General features: G+C 44.4%; 1 protein-coding gene across 1 annotated transcript; it reads left to right on the top strand.

The window, feature by feature from the left end:
* The first annotated feature begins 359 nt into the window (after positions 1 to 359).
* On the top strand, positions 360 to 5,355 carry Krt24 (keratin 24). Its single transcript, XM_028755082.1, has 8 exons — positions 360 to 935; positions 1,920 to 2,002; positions 2,733 to 2,889; positions 3,085 to 3,246; positions 3,366 to 3,491; positions 4,052 to 4,269; positions 4,471 to 4,547; positions 5,252 to 5,355. The coding sequence occupies exons 1-8, from the start codon at positions 360 to 362 to the stop codon at positions 5,353 to 5,355; spliced, it is 1,503 nt and encodes a 500-aa protein (XP_028610915.1).
* Positions 5,356 to 22,848: the final 17,493 nt, after the last annotated feature.

The following is a 22,848-nucleotide window of genomic DNA, read 5'->3' on the forward strand; positions in this document are numbered from 1 at the left end:
GCCATTGGGAAATCATGAAGCAAATGGAATGGAATTATAGTTTCTGAATACTAGGAATACCAGTCATCAAAACCTCTCAAAGACACAACAGTAATTCTGAAAGAAAAAAAAAACTGGCTCCACCTTATTTTTTCTCTATGTCTGACCTAGCCTCATAAAAAGAGCCAGTAGAGTAGGTTCGTGGAAAATAAATTATCCAATTAGGGATTAACAAAACTGTAACAGGGATTAGGAAATGCCCAGAGAAAAGGAACACCCTACTGGTATGTATATAAGGGCCAGAAAGGCAGACTGGAACAGGCCATTCACCCCACCTTTCCTGCCACTGGAGAAAGAAGCTCGGCACTCTCAGAAGCATCATGTTCTGCTCAACTCAGAAAGGGTCCTGCTCCTCCCGAGTCTCCTCCTCCGGGGCTGTGGGCAGCAGGGGGTGCACTGGAGGAAGCTCCTTTGGCAGTGGAAGCAGCTGTGGGCTGGGGGGAGGCTCTGCCTGGGGCTTCCAGGGGAGCAGCAGCAGCTGGGGCCTGAGTGGGGGATCTAAGGGTAGCATTGGAGGGGGCTTCGGCAGCTGCTCAGTAAAGGGAGGGTTTGGAGCAGCCTCTAGCTTTGGTGGGGGTTCTGGCTTTGGTGGGGGCTCTGGCTTTGGTGGAGGTTCTAGTGGAGGCTTCTCTAGCTATGGAGGTAGTTTGGGGGGTGGTCTTGGTGGCATCAGTGGCTATGATGGGGGCCTTCTCTCTGGAAGTGAAAAACAAACCATGCAGGACCTCAATGACCGTCTGGCCAACTACCTAGATAAGGTCCGAGCCCTGGAGGAAGCCAACACTGATCTGGAGACTAAAATCAAGGACTGGTATGTCAAGCATGGGTCTGAAAAAGGTGGGCCTGGAAGAGACTACAGCCAATACTACTCAATCATCGAAGATCTGAAGAACCAGGTGGGACTCCATAGCTGTGCTCCTGTGACCTGTACGGCTTTTACTCAGATCATACACTCTGAGGAGATTGTTTTTATATTTATTTATTTATTTATTTATTTATTTATTTATTTGTATGTGTGTACGTGCGTGCGTGTGAGTGTGCGTGTGCGTGTGCGTGTGCGTGTGTGTGTGTGTGTGTGTGGAGAAGGGACATGCATGCCATGGCTCAAGAGTGAAAGTCAGGGGACATCTTACAGGAGCTGGTTCTCTCCTACCATGTGAGTCCCTGGGATCAAACTCAGGGCATTAAACATAGCAAGTGCCTGTACATGCTAAGGCATCTCCAGGGCCCTGTAATGAAATGTGAAGTCAATGAATTATTCATGTGTATGAAATGGATCCTGCTGTATCTGGATTATGACAATCCCGCGTATGATGTACAATAATAGTGTTCTGTCTGAATCTCAGATTTGAGTATGGCGTTTGTACGATGCCAGATGGCCAGCTGACAGGTATACATAAGAACGATGGTTCGAAGGGGATAATTAGGGTGACCTAATTATTCATGACTCACTCTGACAGGTTAGAACATTTTTGTGTCTTTCTGGATTCATTAGGACGATTTTTCTTCCTAGAGAATCTGGTGAAATGTTTCATAATGTCATCAAACTAAAAAAAAATTCAGCCACAGGTGTATGAGATGTACATTTTTAAGTGAAATTCTGTGTTCACATTGAAACCTTGACTAGGTGAGGAAATGTCTGATCTTCTGATCAGAAGACAGGGGCAGAGGACAGTATTATATAACACACTGTCCTGTGTCTACCCCAACAATCATGGAAGCTGCTTCCTGCTGCAGAGAGACATTGTACTAAGTATCCATGGGTCGCTGCTGAGTCTTCGGGTCAACCCACCTTTAAGAGTTTACTGACCTAGGAGATGTGTACCCTCAGCAGGTGGGCGTCCAAAGCACCTTGGGATTTAGCCTTTCTTCTTTCCTAGATCATTTCGGCCACCTGTGAAAACGCCAGGACAGCTCTGCAGATTGACAACGCTAGGCTGGCTGCTGATGACTTCAGAATGAAGTAAGGCCTAGGAAATACTTGAAATCAAGAATCATAGGGAATAAAACACAGTCCAGTTGCTGAGGGGGAAAAAAACACTTTGGTGGATCATGACCTAAATAAAGCAGGAGTAAACTTGGTTGGTTTTCTTGTATTTTACTGTTAGTTTGTTTGGTTTGGGGTGTTTAGTTTAGTTTAGTTTAGTTTAGTTTAGTTTAGTTTAGTTTAGTTTTGAGATAGATACTCATATAGCCTAAACAGGAATCAAACTCACTATATAACTGAGGCTGGCTTTGAACGCCTCATCTTTTTGCCTCTAGCAAGAGTGCACTCCCATGTCTGGCTCCCAGGACTAAACTTTAGAGACTATTGTTGAAAGAGAAGGGAAAGGAAAAAGAAAGCAAGAAAGGGCGGGAGGGAGGGAGGACTGGATGGAGAGATTAAGGTCGATAACTATTATAAAAATATCATACATGGCTAGAGCTAATATTAGAAATTATTTTTCTTTATGAGATTAAAACAAAAAACCTCAGAGAAACCTCAGCCGTTTTCATTTATCAGAATAGTCAGGGGTGGGCTGGGGATGCAGATCCAACAGTAAGAACACTTGCTAGCAAAGGCCAAGGGCCCTGGGCTTGACCCAGAAAGAAAAAACGAGGAACAGGGCTCCAAGGTGAAAATTTCCCGGGGTTGTGAAAGAGAGATGCTCTGAGACCCGTCCCCTCATCTGCCTTTCGGCCACCCGCCCCAGGTATCAACATGAGCTATGCCTTCGAGAGTGTTTGGAGGCCGACATCAATGGCCTGCGGAAATTGCTGGACGAAATGACCATGACTCGCTGTGACCTGGAGATGCAGATCGAGGGTCTAACTGAGGAACTGGTCTTCATGAGGAAGAACCACGAGGAGGTAGGAACCGGCTCGACATGCACGAACAGCTCTGCCGTTGGTGCTTCCCACCACATCCAATGTGGTAAAGAGCTGGTCGGGCTTTGAAGCTCCTCCAGGTGTCACGGTTTTAAATGTTCACAGTGGCGCGTGCATTAGAAGACTGTGCCTTTCTGTTTCCATCACTATGGTGCCTTTTTTGACCCTTTATGCTAGGAAATGAAGTGCATACAAGGACGCTCTGGAGGGGACGTCACAGTAGAAATGAACGCTGCCCCAGGAACCGACCTGACCAAACTACTGAATGATATGAGGGCTCAGTATGAGGCGATGGCCGAGCAGAACCGACAGGAAGCTGAGAAACAGTTCAACGAGATGGTAGGGTGCTGCACCAAGCTCCTAACCCTGCAGTCAAGCTTAAACCACCACCTTCGCTCCTGCAGCCTACGACCGCTGTGCTTTACAGCCTATGACCGCTGTGCTTTACTTCCATTTAGAGCGCATCCCTGCAAGCTCAGATCTCTACAGATGAAGAGGCAGCCAATTGCGCCAGGAGTGAAGTCATGGAACTGAAGCGCACAGTGCAGACCCTGGAAATTGAGCTTCAGTCTCAGCTGGCCCTGGTGAGCACACACAGTTAATTGTTCGTTACTTTGTTTTAAATCCGGCAGAGTCGAGCAAATGAGTTGTCCTTCTTTATCAAGATGCTCACTTAAGCACATAAAGGCAGAGAAAGAAAAACTGTTTTGTTCTCTGAGCCTGGGAGATGGCTCCATGGGGACAGTATTACTGGCTGCACAGGCACGAGGACTAGAGTTCAGATCCCCAACACCTCTGGGGAACCTTGGGGAGGGGATGCGTGGAAGCACGATGGAGCCATGACTAATCTAGCCGTATCTGTGAGCTCCAGTTTCAGTGAGAGATCCTGTCTTGTACGTCAACTTCTGGACTCTACATACACATGTGTTTCTCTCTCTCTCTCTCTCTCTCTCTCTCTCTCTCTCTCTCTCTCTCTTAAAGATTTGAGTCATGCCAGCAAAAGTTAAAGAAGCAAAAACAAGACAACATAGATTATGCCCATTGTAGGTGAAAGCATGCACCTTCTCACACAAAATTGGAGGGATTTTCAAATCATCCTCTGATTTACCTTCAACATGAACTTTCCTTTTTCTCTCTGTCTTAGAAATGCTCTCTGGAAGGGACCCTGGCTGACACAGAAGCTGGCTATGTGGCTCAGCTGTCTGGAATCCAGATGCAGATTAGCAGCCTGGAGGAGCAGCTCAGCCAGATCCGGGTTGAGACACAATGCCAGAGTGCAGAGTACGAATGTCTGCTGAACATCAAGACCCGCCTGGAGCAGGAGATTGAGACCTACCGTCGCCTGCTCAACGGAGATGGGGGGTGAGCAAAAGCCGCAGAGATGCTAGAGGTGGGCCTATGTAACCAAAGAAGGAAGAGGGGGGAATCAGACATGTACCCATAAAGGAATAGGTAACAGACACAGCCCAACCTGAAGACAACCAAAGTGGCACCCTGGGGCCTCCCCGGGCTTCTCCCACCTTGGCAACTGCAAAGGAAAACGTTCTTTCTCCTTACCCACAGTGGATGTGACTATAGAAACATAGCATCCAGGCACGTGGTATTGAGTGACACCGGAAGCTGTTCTGGCCAAGGAAAAGGTAGGTATTTTCTGAATGCTGGCAACAATGTCACCATCTAAAAGTACTTCTCAGTGGATTGTCACTGAAGAGTATTTTACAATGAAAGGCATGTGTCACTTGTGTGTGTTTACTGTTGGACCAGGGAAATTATCCAGGCAGAAGAACTTCCCTTGCAAGCAGAAAGACCTGAGTTCAACCCATAGAGACCATGGGCAAAACAAAACAACAAGCAAGCAAACAAACAAACAAACAAAAACAGCCAGACATGGTGGCACAGACTTATGGACTTGTAATTCCAAGGCTGGTAGAGACCAAGACAGGTAGATTGCTAGAACATTCTGACCGGCCCATTTGGCAAGATTTGGGCTAGAGAGAGAGAGACTTTGACTCAATAAATAAATAAATAAATAAACAAACAAAAAAATATTGGATGTTGCCTAGAGAACCACAGCTAAGATTGTCCTCTAACTTCCACATGCACACACATACATGCAGTGTACCCACCTACACATGTGTATACACATACATGCAGTGTACCCATCTACACGTGTGTATACACATACATGCATGTGTACCCACCAACACGTGTGTACACACACATTAAAAATATTCAATTATACAATCTTAAACAAAGAGGGTACAGTCACCAAAGCATTGAATTTCTCATGCTCTGGGCCTCGGTGACCATTTGCAGACTGACCTTGTGATCCCATGATTTTCAGATCCTAGCAAGACAAGGGTGACGAAGACCATCATAGAGGAGGTGGTAGATGGGAAAGTTGTCTCCTCTCAAGTCAGCAACATTTCTGAAGTGAAAATAAAATAAGCAGCTTCCAAATCAGCAGGACATCTGTCAAAAAAAAAAAATTTGAACAGGAGCCAGTGAAATGCCCACACAAGTCTGACCATTGTGCCGGCTCACTCCCGGGAAAACCTGCTACCCAAAATTAGCTGACCAGCCCACTTTCTGCTTCTTCTTATTTTTCTTATTAGAACATTCTCTTTAAAGTAGAAAGGAGAAATTGGCTCTGACTGTTTCTGTACTTCAATAAATGTACTTTTGCAAGCTAGCAAAGTCATTCATGTGGATGTTTTTTTCCTAAAAATTAAATATTTTGTTGCACAATGCTGGAATCATGATGGACATATCACTATTGCATCGTTCACATTAATTCTTTATTTAATTTGATGACTTCCTTATTAAGTGAAGATTTCAGCCATCTTGCATGTGGGTTTCAACATCACACAAGAACAGAATGGCGCCATACTGGAAAGTAGACCTCAGTGTCTCTAATACTGTAACCAGCAGTCTAGTTCCTCAGACAAGGGCAAACTTATTAGAATGATCAACTTATAATTCATCAATGCCTATTTCTTTATGTCAGCCACTGAACAGGTATTTCATAAGCTTAAAAAGGAAACACAAGCTGTGCCTCATACGTCAACAAGTTCACAGCTGGTTGTGGCTGCTCCATCTGTAATCTCGGTACTTGGGGAATTGCCATAAGTTCCAGGTGAACTTGAGTTCCGTAGTAAAAGCCAAGGCTACAGAGTGTCTCGACGACAATAAAGTTTACTTTGTCAGTGAGGGGGAAAACCAAACATGAAGAAAGCAGAGGCTAAAGAGCGCTTATGGTAAAGGACTTCAGCTGCGCATGGTGGCGCATGCCTATAATCCCAGCACTTGGGAAAAAGAGGCAGGAGGATTGGGAACTCAGTATCACCCTAGGCTACACGGCAAGTTTGAGGCTAGCCTGGGCTACATAAGAGCCTATCTCAAAAAAAAAAAAATAGGAATTGATGAAGGACTTGATTACACATGCTTTTCCAACCATACTAAAAAAATTAAGAATTGGTTGAATAAAAACCATAGAGAAAAAACATTGTGATGTGGGATCCAATTTCTTAACACTTTAAAAGTCCTCTAGAGAAGAAATGGTTTTTGGACTTTGTTCCTTTGCCAGGAACAAGCCATATCTCCAACCAAAAATCGTCAGTTGGCAGGTCTGGGTTTCTTTTCTCCATTCTCCACATTGGAGACCTTTTACTCCATGGATGGTCACAGCCCTGTTTCTTCGTTTGCACAGTATCTCTAAATGCTCCAAACTCTGTCTCGGTCAATGATAAAAATCAAAAGTTCTGATTGGAGGTGGTTCAGGCTCTGGGAAGAACGAGGCTGACGATCTAGCCAGGCTGAGCAGTTACATGTCACACAATTTTATATTGACCCTATCATAAGTTGGAGAACCAATTCCATAAGCCAGTCCTCAAGGCAAAAACAAAAAAAAACAAAAAAACAAAAACAAAAAACAAACAAACAAACAAAAAGCACCACCTCACAAAACATGACATAGAGAACCAAATTTAAAATTATAAAACAATGAGCCTAGGATGGAGCCACAACTCAGTTGGTAAAGAGACCTGAATACAGTCTCTAGAACTCACATTTTTAAAAGCCTGGTGTGGTGTGTGTACTTGTAATTCCAGCACTAGGGAGATAAAGACAGGTAGATGATCCTCGGTGCTCCCTGGTCAGCCAGTCTAGTCTAGTCAACAATCTCCAGGCCAATGAAGAAGCCCTGCACACACACACACACACACACACACACACCTGAGCCTAATTCATAAAACCTGTACATTCAACTATAAAACTAACAAAAAAAAATAACATCAAACCACCATCTTCAAAACAACCAAAAAATGTAGGATTTCATAATCTAAGCATGTTGAAGGAAACATTAAACATGAGCGTCATGACTGGAGAGATGGCTCAGAGTCTAAGAGCACATACTATTTTTATAGAGAGCCTAAGTTCATTTTCCAGCACCTTCATTGGGTGGCTTCCAACCACCTGTCACTCCAAGTCCAGGGGAGTTGATGCTTTTGCCCTTCAAAGGCACCTCACTCGAATATGCACACAGACACACACACACACACACACACACACACACACACACACACAATGGAAATAGAATTAAAACAAATGTTTGAAAATGAAGGCCATCTCATTCCTCCTTTGGAGTCCTTCCTACTCTTGGGAGTTCTTCCTTGCTTTTCTTCAATGAATCTGTTCTCTGTTCAGAACTCAAAGCACCTGGGTAATCAGTAATTTGTTCTGTCACTAGCCTCAGAACAACGTGAATAGACTGAAACAGAAGAGGATAGCCCCAAAGGAAAGTGCAGAGCTGGAAGAGGCTAATCCATTTCTCATCGTGCTGATATGGTAAAGGAAACTCAGGAGAGTTCTACTCAAAGTGGAAGCCTGTCCTATGCAGCCCTCATCCCGCCATGCTGAAGCAGCCATTGGCCAGTGGTCTTCCCAGAGCTGGTTTTCTAGCTGTGGGTCAACACTACCTGAACCTCAAACTAGAAATCTACTCAGAAAACTTCCTGGAGCTGAGAGCCCTGTTCCCGCCGCTGTTAACGTGATGGGTTCGGATGAAAGAGTTGTTTACACTAGGAAAAGTCCAGTTTGTGTGCGCCAAGTTGCAGCGTTGCGCTAGAACCTGCTGCTACAAGTGTTCCCCATTCTTAATAATGAACTACTGAATCACATTGGACTGTGAAATTTCTTTACGGGCCTGGATTCGATGTTAAGAACAGAATATTTACACATTATTCCCTATCCAAAAATGACAGTCGTGCTTTCACAACAGAGAGTGTTTGTGTGAAAACTCTGCGGTTCCACTCTCCAGCAGCTTTTAGAGGCGCAGACCTTTCTCTGGGTGAACTTGCCCAGGAGGAAGGGCCGCAACAAATGGGCTTTCAGCCAACGCCAGCTTCTGATCCAGAGACTCACGGCTGTTCTCGTCTTCGTGAACTTAAGGGGCGACGTACAAAAGGGATGAGGATGCTTGGAGTGTCGTCTGTCTTCACAGAGATTACTGGCCAGGTGCATGGCAGCCAGCAGCAAAGAGTGCTAAAGGACTCCAGGCTCTAAGGAACAAGGCCAAACTTGCCTGGTGACATCATGGAGTTAGAAGATACTTCAAACAAGAGGAGACAAAGGGAAGGAAGGGCACAGTCATCTGAAATGTGGCTCAAGCAATGTTGCCCAAGTCACCTCTTGGAGAGACAAAGTGCCACAAATGAGAAATCTCTCTCTCTCTCTTTTATAAGGGTGTGTGTGTGTGTGTGTGTGTGTGTGTGTGTGTGTGTACTTTGTCTGAATGTACATCAGCACACCAGAAAATGCCATCAGACAGCTGTGAGCTGTCATGTGGGTGCTGGGAATTGAACTCAGGACCTTGGGAAGAGCAGTGAGTGCTCTTAACCACTGAGCTGCCTTTCCAGCCCCAAGGAATCTCTTTTAAAATATCTCTAAGTCAAATGTGGCATTTGGATCACGGAGGGGGATGGTGGGAGTCAAAACTTTTTAAAAAGAATTTACTCATCTGTAGCATCAACCCTTATCTGTAATCACACTGGGGAAGATAGAAAATGCTGAAATAGCAATTCATACATCAACCACCCTTTTAAATTGTTTAAAATTTTATTAAAAATTATGTGTGTGTTTGTCTCTATGTGCAGGTGTGTGCAATGGAGTGAAGGTACTCAGAGGTCAGAGAGACTCAGTCCCCTGATGCTAGAGCCACCAGGTGAGTGCAGACTGTGTCTTCCTCCAGAGCAGCAAGCATTCCCAACTGTCGAGCCATCTCCGGGCCCAATCACCTTATTTAAAATATATATATATGCACTTGGATGGCATAGGACAGGGCATCTTAGAACTGCTACATATTCCAAGCTGGGGCAGGGAGACAGAGGGTGTGCTCTAATGTTATGTTTCCAACAGGCTCTCAAGGAACATGGAAACATGAGGAGCTCTTAGCAGAAAGGCTGTAGGGTATGTGTTAACTTAGCACCTGCTTTCTTCTTAGTGGCAGAGTGGAGTTGGGCAGTGCTAAGGTTTAAGTGTACCCCCCAAAGGTCATGTGTGGGAAACTTGATCCTCAAAAATAAATGATGTTGGGAAGCGGTATCTAACAGGAGGTTCTAGGCTAGATGAGGGCATACATCCCCTTAGATAGTTCTATGGGATCCTGGTCTCTTGCACTCTGGCTTCTGGTTTTTGGACACGATCTGTCTTCCATGCTCACTCCCACTGTGACCTTCTGGCTAGGAACTGATACAGTCAAGGTCAACCCTCAGCAAATGTAAGGGGAGGGTCTGATGCTAAGGTCCTGTTCCCTAATTGGTTCTTGATTGGTCAGTAAATAGACCATTACAGGCATTCTGTTATGAACATGAAAAAAAAGGTTAAAACAGGCAAGTATAAAAGCCACATTGCATAGCTACCATAACAAGATGAGAAACACTGCAAAAAGTACAAACAGAAGAACCCATAAATATCTATCTATTAAATATAACTTTAAAATAATACTGACTTCTAGACTGGTTCATCAGGAGACCATCCACAACTCTTAGGGTTTCGTTGTCCTTCTCAGAATGAATGCTAGGACTTCTCAAAGGTTACAGAGTAGGAAAGAGGCAAAACTCAGGCCAGAACAAGAGCTGGCTGTTGGCTGGGAGGGACAACCTGACATCCAAAGACAGTTCCTTTCTCAAAAGAAATCAAAATAAAACAACAACAAAAAGTCCTCTAATGTCAATCTGTGGCCTCCATGCAAACACATATACACAGGCACATGCATGTGCACATACACACACACACACACATTTATTATAGATGTTCCAAAACAAATACATATAAACAGTATGACCATCTATCAACATAGAAATGGTTGAATAAACTATACTCATCCTGACTCTAGGATTAATGTAGCCATTAAAAACAACAAACAAACAAACAAACAAAAAACTGAGTATTGACCTTGTAATGTAGCCATGTCGTGAAGTGAAGCATACCCATACCAGACACACCTGTGCTCTGGCCTCCATACGCTTGGACACAAGTACATGTGAGTGAACATACTCACATACAAACAAGTACACACACACACAGTAAAAAATATAAACATCCTTTTAAACATTTTTGAAGCGTCCTAGGAAGTCAATGTCTGTAATTAGTCTAATGAGGTTTTGTAAGAAATGGTTTCAAGCATGTCTCTTGAGCAAAGAAACATGGGGGGATGTGGAAAAGAAATTTACACCTGGTAAGATACAAAGTATAAACTTTGTGTCTGTGTGTTCTGTTCTGACTAACACACACACACCCTGTGATGTGAATTCTGTTCCCATTGTAGAGAGTCAAAAGCTGTATTCCCAGTGAAAGGAAAAACCAGAAGCTGGATCCCAGCAAGCGGACCACCGCACCTTCATAATCTCACAGTCACAGTGACAGTGAATGTGGGGTGTTATAAGAGACTCAGAGTTCTATCCTCATTGTGAGTAAGCAGTAAACGAAAGTAGATCCTGGGGAAGAGTGTTTGTTTGTTTGTTTGATGGATTGATTGGTTGATTGGTTGATTGGTTGATTGATTGATTTGTTCATGAGCTAGAGAGATTGTTCAGCAGTTAAAACCGTTGGCTCTTCTATTTCCAGCACCCACGTGGCTGCTCACAAACATCTGTGACTCCAGTTCCAGAAGATGCGACCTATTCTCAGTAGGAACCACGTACACACATGATGCACAGACATACATGCAGACGAAACACTCATGCACATACAAAATGAATTTATTCCTGTTTTGAGAAATAGAGTTTTCAGGCATCCTCACTCATCCTTGGAAAGCCTCTCCCAGCACACTGAACAACTGAGGTCATTGACAGTAGGAATTCCAGGACCTTCTGGAAGAGGCACATTTTCGTAGCTATCATACCCAGGCAGTGAATTCTTCTTTAACTTTTTATTGATTCTTCAGGAATTTCACATCGTGCACTTCCGTACCCTCATCTCCCCGTCCCTTCATATCACCCCTCTGCTCTTGCAACTTCACCCCAAAAAGAAAATTAAAAACAAAAAACACTAAACAAAGCATAGAAAGCACTTCATCCTGGAAGCTGTATGTGTCGCAGTGTGTCCCACAGTCTACCCTTTTGCCCGCCCCATCTTTACTTACAAATGTTCATTGCAATGAGTCATTGGTCCAGTTCGAGGCCTCTGGCTTCTGCTACACCATCAATACTGGATTCTCACTGGGACTCCTCTCAGATAGCCTGTTGTCGCCCTGTGTCATGGAGATCCTACAGCTTTGGATCTGCAGAACTGGCCCCTTCACATGCTCCAGCAGTATGTAGAAGAGGTAGATTTTAGGATGGGCCAACTCAAAGCCCTAGATCTGGGCCTGGAAGGTGTCTGAGCTGGACAGCCTGCTAGTTCCCACACTCACACTGCAGGGGAAGCTCTCCAGCACTGCCCCAGCTAGGTCACTCAATGCTTCAGCCAGCAAAGGGCAGGTCCAGCTCTCCTGCTCTCCTGCCTTTGGAGCCCTTACCAGGTCACCCACACCACCAGAGTTAGCTCTACTACACTACCCAGTAGAGGTGTGTGGCCCACTCTCCCAAGTGCTGCAGCTAGCGAGTGGCAGGGCCAGCTCTCCTGATCTCACACCCTCAAAGCTAGCTCACCCATGCCTTCTCTATCAGGACTAGCTCTACTGTGTTGCCCTGGAAAGGTGCAGGGCCTGCTCTCATGTGTGCTGCAGCCAATGACGGACAGGGACAGCTCTCCAGCTCTTATGACCTCAGAGCCAGCTCTCCCGACTGCCTCAGGTGGCAGCTGGATGGAGGCCATCCCCAGCACCCATGCCACCTCACAGCAGGAGAGTGTTAGGACCAGCTCTCCCACACACATGCACTCAGGGCTGGCTCACCTGTGCCCCTGCCACCAGGGCCAGCTCTACTGTGCTGCCCAGGTGAGCTGCAGGGCCCATTATCCTGAGTGCTGTAACCAGTGAGGGGCAGGGTCAGCTCTCCCAAGTACCACAGGGGTCAAAGGGCAAGGGGGGGGTGTATCACCTCCAAGTCGACAGCACCTTACTGTCTGTGAAATCTTAGCTCCCTCAGCTTTAGAAACACAGGAGCATATACTGATTTTAGCTTTTCTCGTTGCTTATACCTATCTGTAAAAAAAAAAAAATTGTTTTAAATGATTTTTCATTACTTGGCCTAAGAATAAGAAAAAACAAGCAAACAAACAAAGCCAAAAAAAATCTAGGATTTGGGAGTAACATATATACAATCCCTCCGTTCATCCTTAGCATCATAAAGAACAGGACATGGTGATCTGTAGGCCATCCTGAGATACACAGCTATTGGAAGAAAGAAGGATGGATGGAAGGAAGGAAGGGAGGGAGGGAGGGAGGGAGGGAGGGAGGGAGAGAGAGAGAGAGAGAGAGAGAGAGAGAGAGAGAGAGAGGGAGGAAGGTAGAGAAGGAGAGAGAGATGGAGGAACTGAAGGAGGGACAGACAGAGGAAGGGAAGGAGGGCAGGAGGGAGGGAGGAGAGCAAAGGGGGCAATGAAGAAAGGTTGGGACTTTTGTTTCTTTTTTTTTTTTAATCTTGCTGTTGGTTTTAATGCAAATGAGGATTTTGTTGCACCTTGGCAAGATGAGGTAATTTTTTTTCTTTCCCCAATGGGCACTTCACACCCAAAATTTTCCAAGAAGTTCTGATATCAACGCTCTTCATTGCAACTCGTAATCATGACAATGTAAGAATCAAAGAATTTTAATGAGTGACTCTTACTCTCATCTCCCATTCAAACAGAAGTTTCTCCTGGAAGGTTATTCTAATCTAAATTATTCTGTAGGGCCAAGGTGCCCAGAGCTCGGAAAATTCTTCCCTTTGCAAAGCAGTCCAATCAGGTTAAAACAAGTACCCTGTTGGAAATGTTTTCCTCCTATAGGGCCAAGTCTGCCTCCCCATGAACTTCCAGCTCTTTGATCCTGGCCCTGGCTTTTGAAGCTGTTTAGAAATAGCCACTAGGTCACCTCTGTTCTAGACAAAGGACTCAATTTCTTTAGTTGTGTCTTACCTGACTTAGAGTCTTCATTATCAAGGCCTGAGAAATTAGATCCAGTGATCATTTTCACATCTAAATTTCCTTCTCTAAGTGTATGGTGGAACATGCCTATGGAGTTAGTGCTGAAAGGCAGAGGCAGGAGAGTCAGCTAAAGGCTTTAGCTACACGGGGAGTTGAAGAACCAGCCTGGGCCACATAAGCCCTTGCCCCAAAATACAAAACAAAAACAAACAAACAAACATACATACATACATACATACATACATACATACATACATATATACACACATATGCATATGTACACACATATGTATTCCTTCTGAAATATGGCATCCAGAATTAAGCACAGAGATTGCGGGCCATGGGGGCCGGCCTCTGTCCTGTAAGTCACACTGTTTAACACCAGCAGCCACATTATAGCCCCTACTCTGTCACCTGGTATTTCCACAGAGACTTTATCCTACAGCTGACATCCCATCAGTCTCACTCTGTGTACTTCTATAAAGTCATGATAGTTTAGGGGTTAGCATTTCGGCATGAAAGGTCCTTTAGTAAACATTTTCAGTTCTGCTATTCATTCTGTTCCTCAGCAAATATATTTTGTCTTGTTCTTTAAAAAGAAAACAAAAACCTAAGGGCTGGGGAGATGGCTCCGCACTTAAAACCACGGACTGCTCTTCCAGGATCCACTCCAATTCCAACACAGCAGCTCACCATCATCTAACTCTAATTCCGGCTTCTGTGGGTATCAAGCACACATGTGGTACACAGACATAAATGCAGGTAAAATGCCCGTATGTATAAGATAAAAATAAATAAATCTCAAAGTTTTTTAAGGCTAGGGCTAAAATGCAACTAATATCATAATATCCCCAAGCTTACCTATGACGGCAGGTCCAGGTTGATATATGTTTCCTAAATATATCATGTGGGCATTTTGCTACAAGTGCAGAATTATGTCAATGTTAACAGAAGTTTAAGTCATGCTTAACTAATGGATATTGTCCTTAGAGCCATGGGAATGAATTCAGATTGCCTTAAAGCAGAAGTGCAGTGAGCCACACAAGTCAGCAACATCAGACTTCATTGTGTGATAGCGTCTGTCACAGAGAGAGGGAGAGGGAGAGGGGGAGAGAGGGAAAGAAAGAAACAAGAGAGGGGAGAGGAAGATGGGATAAAGGTAGGGTGTTGAAAGGTGGGGAAAGGAGAGGAACAGGAAAGGGAAGACCCTGCATTAGTCTGGGGATCTGTCTTGCTGCCTCTGACTGCACATCACAAATAACACCACAGTGATAACAGCACACACGCGTGCACACATGAGAACTGCGAAGCGAATAAGGCTAGTCATCTTACTACTCCTTCTTTTGAAATAGTTTTGTCAGTTAAAAGGAAGCTTAGAAACCTGTCTCAAAACTTGCCTTGGAATTTTGAAGTGACTAGTGATGTCCCACCGTTCTTTCTTATTTTATGTCAGTGTAGCTCTTTCTGCGGAAGGTAAAGGGCAGGGAACAGCTGGTGTGAACAGCAAATGTGGGTACTTTCCGGGTTCTTTAAACCTCTACAGTAACTAGCCTCGTCTTGTCTCTGTAGGCACCTGCACACACATGCACACATCCACAGAGTGAATAAAATAAATGAGTTTTTAAAAGAAGGATTTAAACAACTTTTTTAATGTATCTGCCACTAAAGAAACTGAATATAAATGTATCGATATTTTAAGCCAAGTGGTGGTAGTGCATTCCTTTAATCCTGCCTTTTGAGAGGCAGAGGCAAATGAATCTCTGTGAGTTCAAGGCCAGCCTGGTCTACAGAGAGTTCCAGGACAGCCAGGGCTACACAGAGAAACCCTGTCTCTGGAGAAAAGAATGTATCTATATTTTAATTGTCTAATTTCTCTGAAAGACCTAAAGCTCACAATTCTGGACATCAGTTTAGGGCTGGGGGGTGTGGTCCAGTGATAGAGCACCTGCTTCTTATCCCCAGGACCCCAAGTTGACAGAAGACCTCAGAGAACCGCTGGGCTTACCTTCCCTCCATCACACTAGAAACAGGAGCTATGAAATCATCAAAATGTTAATTCAAGCTTCTTATACAGAAATAATAAATTAGAAACTAAGTATTTTCCTTTTTGGAAAGAATAAAATACTAAGAAGATTTGCACTGGAAATCCGTAGTCACTCAATTTTTCTTTTCTTGGTGTTTTGAGATGGGTTCTCATATAGCCTAGGCTGGTTTCAAACTTAATATATAGCTAAGGATGGCCTTGAACCCCGGATCCTCCCGCCTCCGCTTCCTTTGTGCTGGCACTGCAGTCAAGAGCACCAGGCCCACTAGCTCTCATTACTTAGTCTGTAATTATGTTATGGTGATCCTGTCTCAAACAGAGACACACCACCTAAATTGTGGTTCACAAGTAATTTTTTTTTCTCAAACTCAAGGCCTCGGGTGTGGTGATAAGCGTTCTCCCACTGAGCTCCACCACCAGCCCAGGGCCTCTGAATTAGGTGGGTTTCAAGTAAGAGTCCTATAAAAAAAAAAAAATACAACAACAGCAGCAAAAAACCATGGTGTGTCCCTAAGCAGTCTCTCACTCTCTCTCCTGTGCACATGTAGGAAGTCCTCAAGCCCAAGAGGCCGACACAGTGTGGCCACAGTGTCCTAGAACACTGTGGATAAAGGCTGAGAATATTCTGTCCTGAATTTCCAGCATCTTGCATGTGACAAGGAACTATTAGCAGCCAATTACAGTCAGGTGTGGTGATGACACATGCCTTTAATCCCAGCTCTTAGGAGGCAGAGGCAGGTGGATCTCTGAGTGCAAGGCCAGCCAGGTCTACAGAGCGAATTCCAGGACAGCCAGGACTACACAGAGAAATCCTGTCTCAATTTAATAATAACAATAACACACAAAAAACAGCCAATTACATAAACCGATATTAAACTACAGGTTAGCATTTCTCCATTATTTCTTCCATAAAATGTCCTAAGTAGATCAATATAATAGATAATGACCATTGAAAGTGTTGGAAACCTTTTTCCTGGTGTGAACCCAAGCTGACCCTCACAGCCACGGTCTATACCGTGTCCTGGGTGACACGACCTTGCCTAAGACCAATGGAGACCCTGGAGCAGGAGTCAGCTTATCTCAGATGAACCACCACGGTGCAGGCGCCCGAGGAGCCCCCTCTTCTACCTTTCTTAGTCCCTATGGTCTATTCAGCTCTTACTGGGAGATGATCCTGAAGAGAGAAGCGACTTCTGCCATAATGGTTAAATCTCTTAGTTATTTCCAACCATCTCAATAAAAACCAGGATTTCAATAGCAGGAGAAATCAAATCAACCCCAGCAAAGCAGAAATCAGCAAGAGGCAGAAATGAGGTACTCTAAAGCCACGGCTGGTGGCAATGTTGGTGGGATACGCCTTTAATCTTTAATCTCGGCACTTGGAAGTCTAAAGTAGGAGAATTGATGGTGGTGGGAAGGGTTGGGGGTGTAGCCTGGGCTACACAATAGGATCCTGCCCCCAAAAACCCAGTCAAGGTCAGGAAATCTAGGATGATTTTCCTTCCGTGACTCTGCTTGAAGAATGTTATTTATGGTCTGTTGTAGCAAAGTGCTCCTGCAACAAACTGCTGCCTCAGACGCTGGCCCTCCTGCTGCGGCAGCGATTCCAGTCAGAAGAATGAGCCGAAAGGGCTTTTCAGGACCCAGAGACAGAACAACAACCAATAGTAGCCCTGCTCCTGAACAATCTCTCCCAGGATGAACACGCCATACACCAAGAACCCTCATAGACAGCTTCACGGTCTCTCGTGAAATCTGTTTTTGAGAACGTTATATCTCCTAATAAAGGTGTTTTGACTTTTATTAAGATTTGAACAAAATTTGTGTGGGAGTGCACACACGCCTTTAATCAGAGCACTTGAGGAAAGGCGGCAGGAGGATCAGGAAGGAGTTCAAGGACATCGACTTTGCGAGTTTGAGGCAAACCTGAGCCATATGAGACCCCACCTCAAAAAACTGAGAAAGAGGGGGTAGAAAGAGAAAGAGAGATGGGGGGAGGTCTCCAAGATCTTGGAATTATTCAGTTAGTAACCTGGGCAAGAATTTTTCCACCTAATGTCTAAAAATAAAAATAAAAATCTGGCACCCACAACCACCACACACAGCAGTCCCTGCTTTGAAAATATTCCAGCCACAGACAGAGCTGAGCTACTGAGAATGTCAGGGAGAGGTGCTGTCAGGAAAACTCTGGCTCTGCTTCAGAATGAGATCACGCTCCTCTCTCCAGGCAGGTGGCAAGGCGGGCTCCTGTCTGAAGGAAGCTTAGTCTAGACACAGAGCCTGCATGTAGGTCATTTGGGTTTCTATTCAGCACCGGGAAACAAATGCACCCCTTTTTAATTAGAAGACAGCACACTTCAACCTGAATAAGGTCCTACCTTTTAAAAATATTATTAACTTATATGTGTATGTATTTTGCCTGCTTGGATGTCTGTGCATCACAAACATGCCTGGTGTCCAAGGAGGCCAGAAGAGGATACTGGATCCTCTGGAACTGGAGTTACAGAGGGTTGTTAGTTGCCATGTGGGTGGTGGGAATCAAACCTGGATCCTCTGGAAAAGCAGCCAATGCTCTTAGCCGATGTACCATCTCTCCGGCCACTCTATCCCTCTTTATTCCACTTTCTGAATCTGCTTTCACTTACATCGTATTTAGTTTTCATGTTTGTTTATTAAGGGGGTGGTGCACGTGTGCCACAGTATACGTGTAGAGATGAGAAGACAGCTTGCTGGTGTTGTTTCTCTCTGTCCATCATGTGGGTCCCCAGGATTGAACTCAGGTTGTCACATTTGGTGGCAAGCACCTTTTATTACCTACCCAGTGAGCCACCTCACTGGCCCATTTATACTCTAAAGATGTAAGATTTCTCATGAGGACCACCCCGTGCACACATGATGTAAGATTTCTCATGAGGAGCACTCCCACGCACACATGAAGTAAGATTTCTCATGAGGAGCACCCCCGCGCGCACATGATGTAAGATTTCTCATGAGGAGCACTCCCACGCACACATGAAGTAAGATTTCTCATGAGGAGCACCCCCGAGCGCACATGACGGGCACCCACTTACTCACTCGCTTAGCATTCCATGTTTCAGCAACAGTAAGGAAGAATCCAGAACAGCAACAACTTCATCTTCTGGAAAGTCCAGGAAGACACCAAGACAGGCTTATCAACTGGCCACGTAGTACTAAGTTGCCGTGTTTCCCATATGAACCTCACTCCTGGGCTGTCTGTAAGTTCTCTGTGTGATCTTAGGGAAATTGATCTCCCATAGGAGTCCGTCCTTAGTCTGCAATTCCTACAATACCTAAGAGCTGGTGTTGCCCAGCACTGTGTGGCTGAGCTAGCTCCTTGGCAATGCTTAATGATGCCTAACGAGATGCTATGTCCTAGGTCTTAAATCATCTCCCCTCAAAAGGCCATGTGTCAAAGGTTTGGTCCTCAAGGTGGCACTATTAGGACTCGGAACCAAGCAGGAGATCACTGGGACACTGGTGATATCCTTTAAAGGAGGCGGTAGGCCTGCAGCCTCTTCCTCCACTTCTCTCCACATCCACTTGTGTCACCCTACACCATCACCATGACCATCCAGTACCTTCCTCACCAAAGACGCAAAGCAACAGGTCCACAGGAACTTCTGAAACCCAGTCAAGTGACTGAAGATGATTCAGAAGGCCGAGGAAAAGGCTAGCATATGTAAGATCCTGTGTTTGGTTCCCCTGAGACAATAAATAAATAAATAAATAAATAAATAAATAAATAAATAACATTTTTTCTTTATTAATAACTATCTCAAGTAATTTATCATAGTGATGGACCCTTCTAGCTTTCAAGTCTAGGAGAGTACACCCTGACCAGAGCAGTGTCCTAGAACTTGTGTAATACATAATACCCAAATATCAGGGTTCTAAACAGTGTCTCAATCTTGGCTCCTGAAGTGTCATGGGCTGACAAGTCCTTGGGGTGGGGTAGCTGTCTTATGCATTGTAGGAAGCCAGTCATAGGTACTTCCTTCCTCTGTGTGACAAAACTGCCTCCAAATGTCATCAAGCAGAAAGCAGGCTAAATTGTTCACAATTACTTCTTAGTCTTTGAACACCAGGATCTGCCTACTCTACTCCAGTAACGATGTTTGTCCATGAATACAGCTCATTATGAAACAGGCAGAAGCCTGAGATGGCCTCTTCCTGTAAAATCAAGACTCAGCCTTCCCCAGATGTGAGTCCTGCTGGGGAAGATGATCTCTGATATACTTGAGAAGATGGAGATTGGAATGGAAAGGGGGAGACGTCAGCACAGCCTGTGTGCTCTTCTTGCAGAATCCTTCTCATTGCCCGCCTACCTAGACCACCCTCCTCATCTCTCAGCTCCCGGACAAACGCCACTCCCACTCCCAGAAAACATTCCTTGGAAAGTTAAGGCCAAACTCCCAAACTCAATTTGGGGGACCAAAACTGCAAATCAGCACACTGGAGGCTCAGTACCCCAGAGAGAACAAAAGACAGAAAAACAGGCTCTGGGCAGCTCCTGGACTTGCAAACACACTTGGAGAATGAAGCTGGGACCTGCTACCACCTGCATGAAGGACAGAGCTGGTAAAGAAGCTGTGCATTTGGTGAGGAAGAGGAGGAAGGGGACAGGGGCAAATACAGCATCCATTGTTCTTACTTGCATCTTTGATTAAATACAACAACACTACACTATACTACCAAGGCTGAGCAGACTTCCACAGGGCCCATCTATTAAGTACAGCTTCAGGACCCCATCCCGGTTCTGTGAAGGCGGTGTCTAACTCTTGGTTTAGGAAACAGATCCTAGTTTCATTCATGGCTCCAGGGACAAGAGAGTCCTCTGTTATTCACCCAGATCTAGGCCATCACTACTCATCTGTCTTCTCTTCTGTCCTAGTTAGCTTAAAGTGTCAACTTGACACATCCCAGAGTCACCTGAGAAGGGAGTCTCCATTGAGGGATTGCCCACATCAGATTGACCCCTGGGCATGTCTGTGGAGACTGTCTTGCCTGTTAATTGATGTAGGAGACATCCAGCCCACTCCATTCCCTGGGCAGGTGGTGCCGGGCACTGCAAGAAAATTAGATAAGGTTGGGTCAGAAGGAGAAGCAGCCAGCAACATCCTTCCAGGCTTGTGCTTCAACTTCCTGCCCTGACTTCCCTCAGAGATGGGCTGTTAACCTATACACCGAAATAAGCCTATTCCTCTTCTGGGTTACTTTTGGTAACAGTGTCTGTCACAGCAACAGAATGAAACTGAGAGCCCTGCACTAAAAACAAGTCCATGTGCCCAGTGAGTGAGTGTCAAACTCAGTAGTCACTGGAGGTGGATTAATTCAAAAGCAAAATGAATAAAAGAGATATATAAAAAAGCTAAAGCCCTGTGATTCCAACTTTCTGAGTTTTTTTTTGGGGGGGGGGTTGGTTTTTCAAGACAGGGTTTCTCTGTGTAGCCCTGGCTGTCCTGGAACTCACTCTGTAGACCAGGCTGGCCTCGAACTCTCGAACTTAGAAATCAGCCTGCCTCTGCCTCCCAATTGCTGGGATTAAAGGCATGCGCCACCACCGCCCAGCCTGAGTTTTTTTTAAGATTTATTTTTATGTTGTTTTCAAGTCTGTCTCTGTGGTGTGTGTGTGTGTGTGTGTGTGTGTGTGTGTGTGTGTGTGTCCATGCATGCACACTCTGACATCTGAGAGGGCAGATGCAGAGGCCAGAAGAGGACAGTTGGAGCCACAGGCAGTTGTGAGCCGCCTGATGTGGGTGCTGGGGACTGAACTCCAGTTCTTTCAGTGTGTCTTCACCACTGAGCCATCCTCTCCCTGGCCCCAGGCAACTTACAGTTTTAAGAGGCATTCCAGATATTACAATTTTTATAAATACCTAAAACAATCAAAACAAGACTACTTACCTTTTTATTTATATGCTTTAAAACTGATCTTTAAAAGGAAGTAAAATCAAGAGGTAAGTTTTTTTTCTTTTCTTTTTTTTAAATTGGATATTTTATTTATTTATAATACAGATGTCATCCCCTTTCCCAGGTTTTTTTTTTTATTTTAATTTAGTTTTTTTTCAACAGGGCCTCATGTAGCTCTGGCTGGCCTATTTGAACTCAATTTGAAGCTGAGGATGTCCTTGAACTTCTGCAATGACCACTGAGTTTTCTGCAGTGCTAAGGGTCTAATCCAATGAGTGCTTCCTGTATGCTAAGCAAGGGCTCTCCCAGCTGAGCTACCTCCCCAGCCCCAGGGTAAGCATTATAAGAAACCTTTTCATTACTCAACTTCATATTCTTCAGATACAATATATGCCATGGCCTGAAAGGATAATTTGTGATGAGTTAAACATTGTAATTAATAATGTAATTAATAAATCACTATCACTTAAAATCAGAAGTCGTCCATGGGACCATTTCTCTAATCTGTGGATCCAAGCACTGCTATGCTTTTCTTTCAAATGCATACTTATAATGACAGGTAATAAATTTCTTAGACTCTATTACTGTGCCATAGTCAAGCTGCTTCCTTTGGATATCATTTAATTCAGAATACAGGTAGACACTTTCAGTTGTACTTACTGGGAGAAGGTCAAAGGACAGAGAAAAGGAAAAGAAACACATCAAGTTTTTAAAGACATGATATTTAACTGAAAACAAAAATTTGGTTGGGTAAAGTCTAAATCTCTGAGAGAGTTGAAATGTTTTTCCAGCTGCTGTTTATGATCTCTTAGTTCAAAATATTGGGATACAATCTAAAAATGTTGATTTTTAGATGGAATGGAACAGAAAATACCAAAACATGTTACACAGGAATAGTAGGCAGTATTTTAAATATTCCATGGTAGGGTCAGCAAGATGGCTCGGTGGGTAAAGGTGCTTGCAGTCAAGCCTGATGACCTGAACTCAGTACCTGGGACACAAATGGTAAACGGAGAGAACTGACTCCTGTGAATTGTCTTCTGGTTTCCATATGCATGCTGTATCCTGCATGTAATCACACACACACAAACAAACACACACTCACACACAAATGCATAAGTAAATAGTTGAATAAATAAATAAATGTAAGCTTTAAATTTAAAGATAATACAGGTATCATTTCATATAGAGATAACAACACAGACATTAGCTGGATATAGTGTTGCATTCCTGTTACCCAGCATTCCAGAGGAAAAAGTGGGAAGCTAGATAGTTCAAGCTCACCCTGAGCCACATAGGGAGACGTCGTCCACAAATACTATTTTACAAAGGTTTTGTCTTACTTCCATATCTATGTGGTGATTTGAACGAGAATGTTTCCAAAGGCTCAGATGTCCCTA

This window comes from Grammomys surdaster, unplaced genomic scaffold (genome assembly GCF_004785775.1).
Source record: "Grammomys surdaster isolate TR1022 unplaced genomic scaffold, NIH_TR_1.0 126048, whole genome shotgun sequence".
NCBI classification, from domain to species: domain Eukaryota; kingdom Metazoa; phylum Chordata; class Mammalia; order Rodentia; family Muridae; genus Grammomys; species Grammomys surdaster.

Bases quoted from the DNA above. Each gene is read 5' to 3' on its own strand.
- Krt24 (XM_028755082.1), top strand. From the start codon at position 360: ATGTTCTGCTCAACTCAGAAAGGGTCCTGCTCCTCCCGAGTCTCCTCC. The intron at 2,890-3,084 runs GTAGGAACCGGC...CCTTTATGCTAG, and splicing joins TGAGGAAGAACCACGAGGAG to GAAATGAAGTGCATACAAGG. The intron at 3,492-4,051 runs GTGAGCACACAC...TCTCTGTCTTAG, and splicing joins TTCAGTCTCAGCTGGCCCTG to AAATGCTCTCTGGAAGGGAC.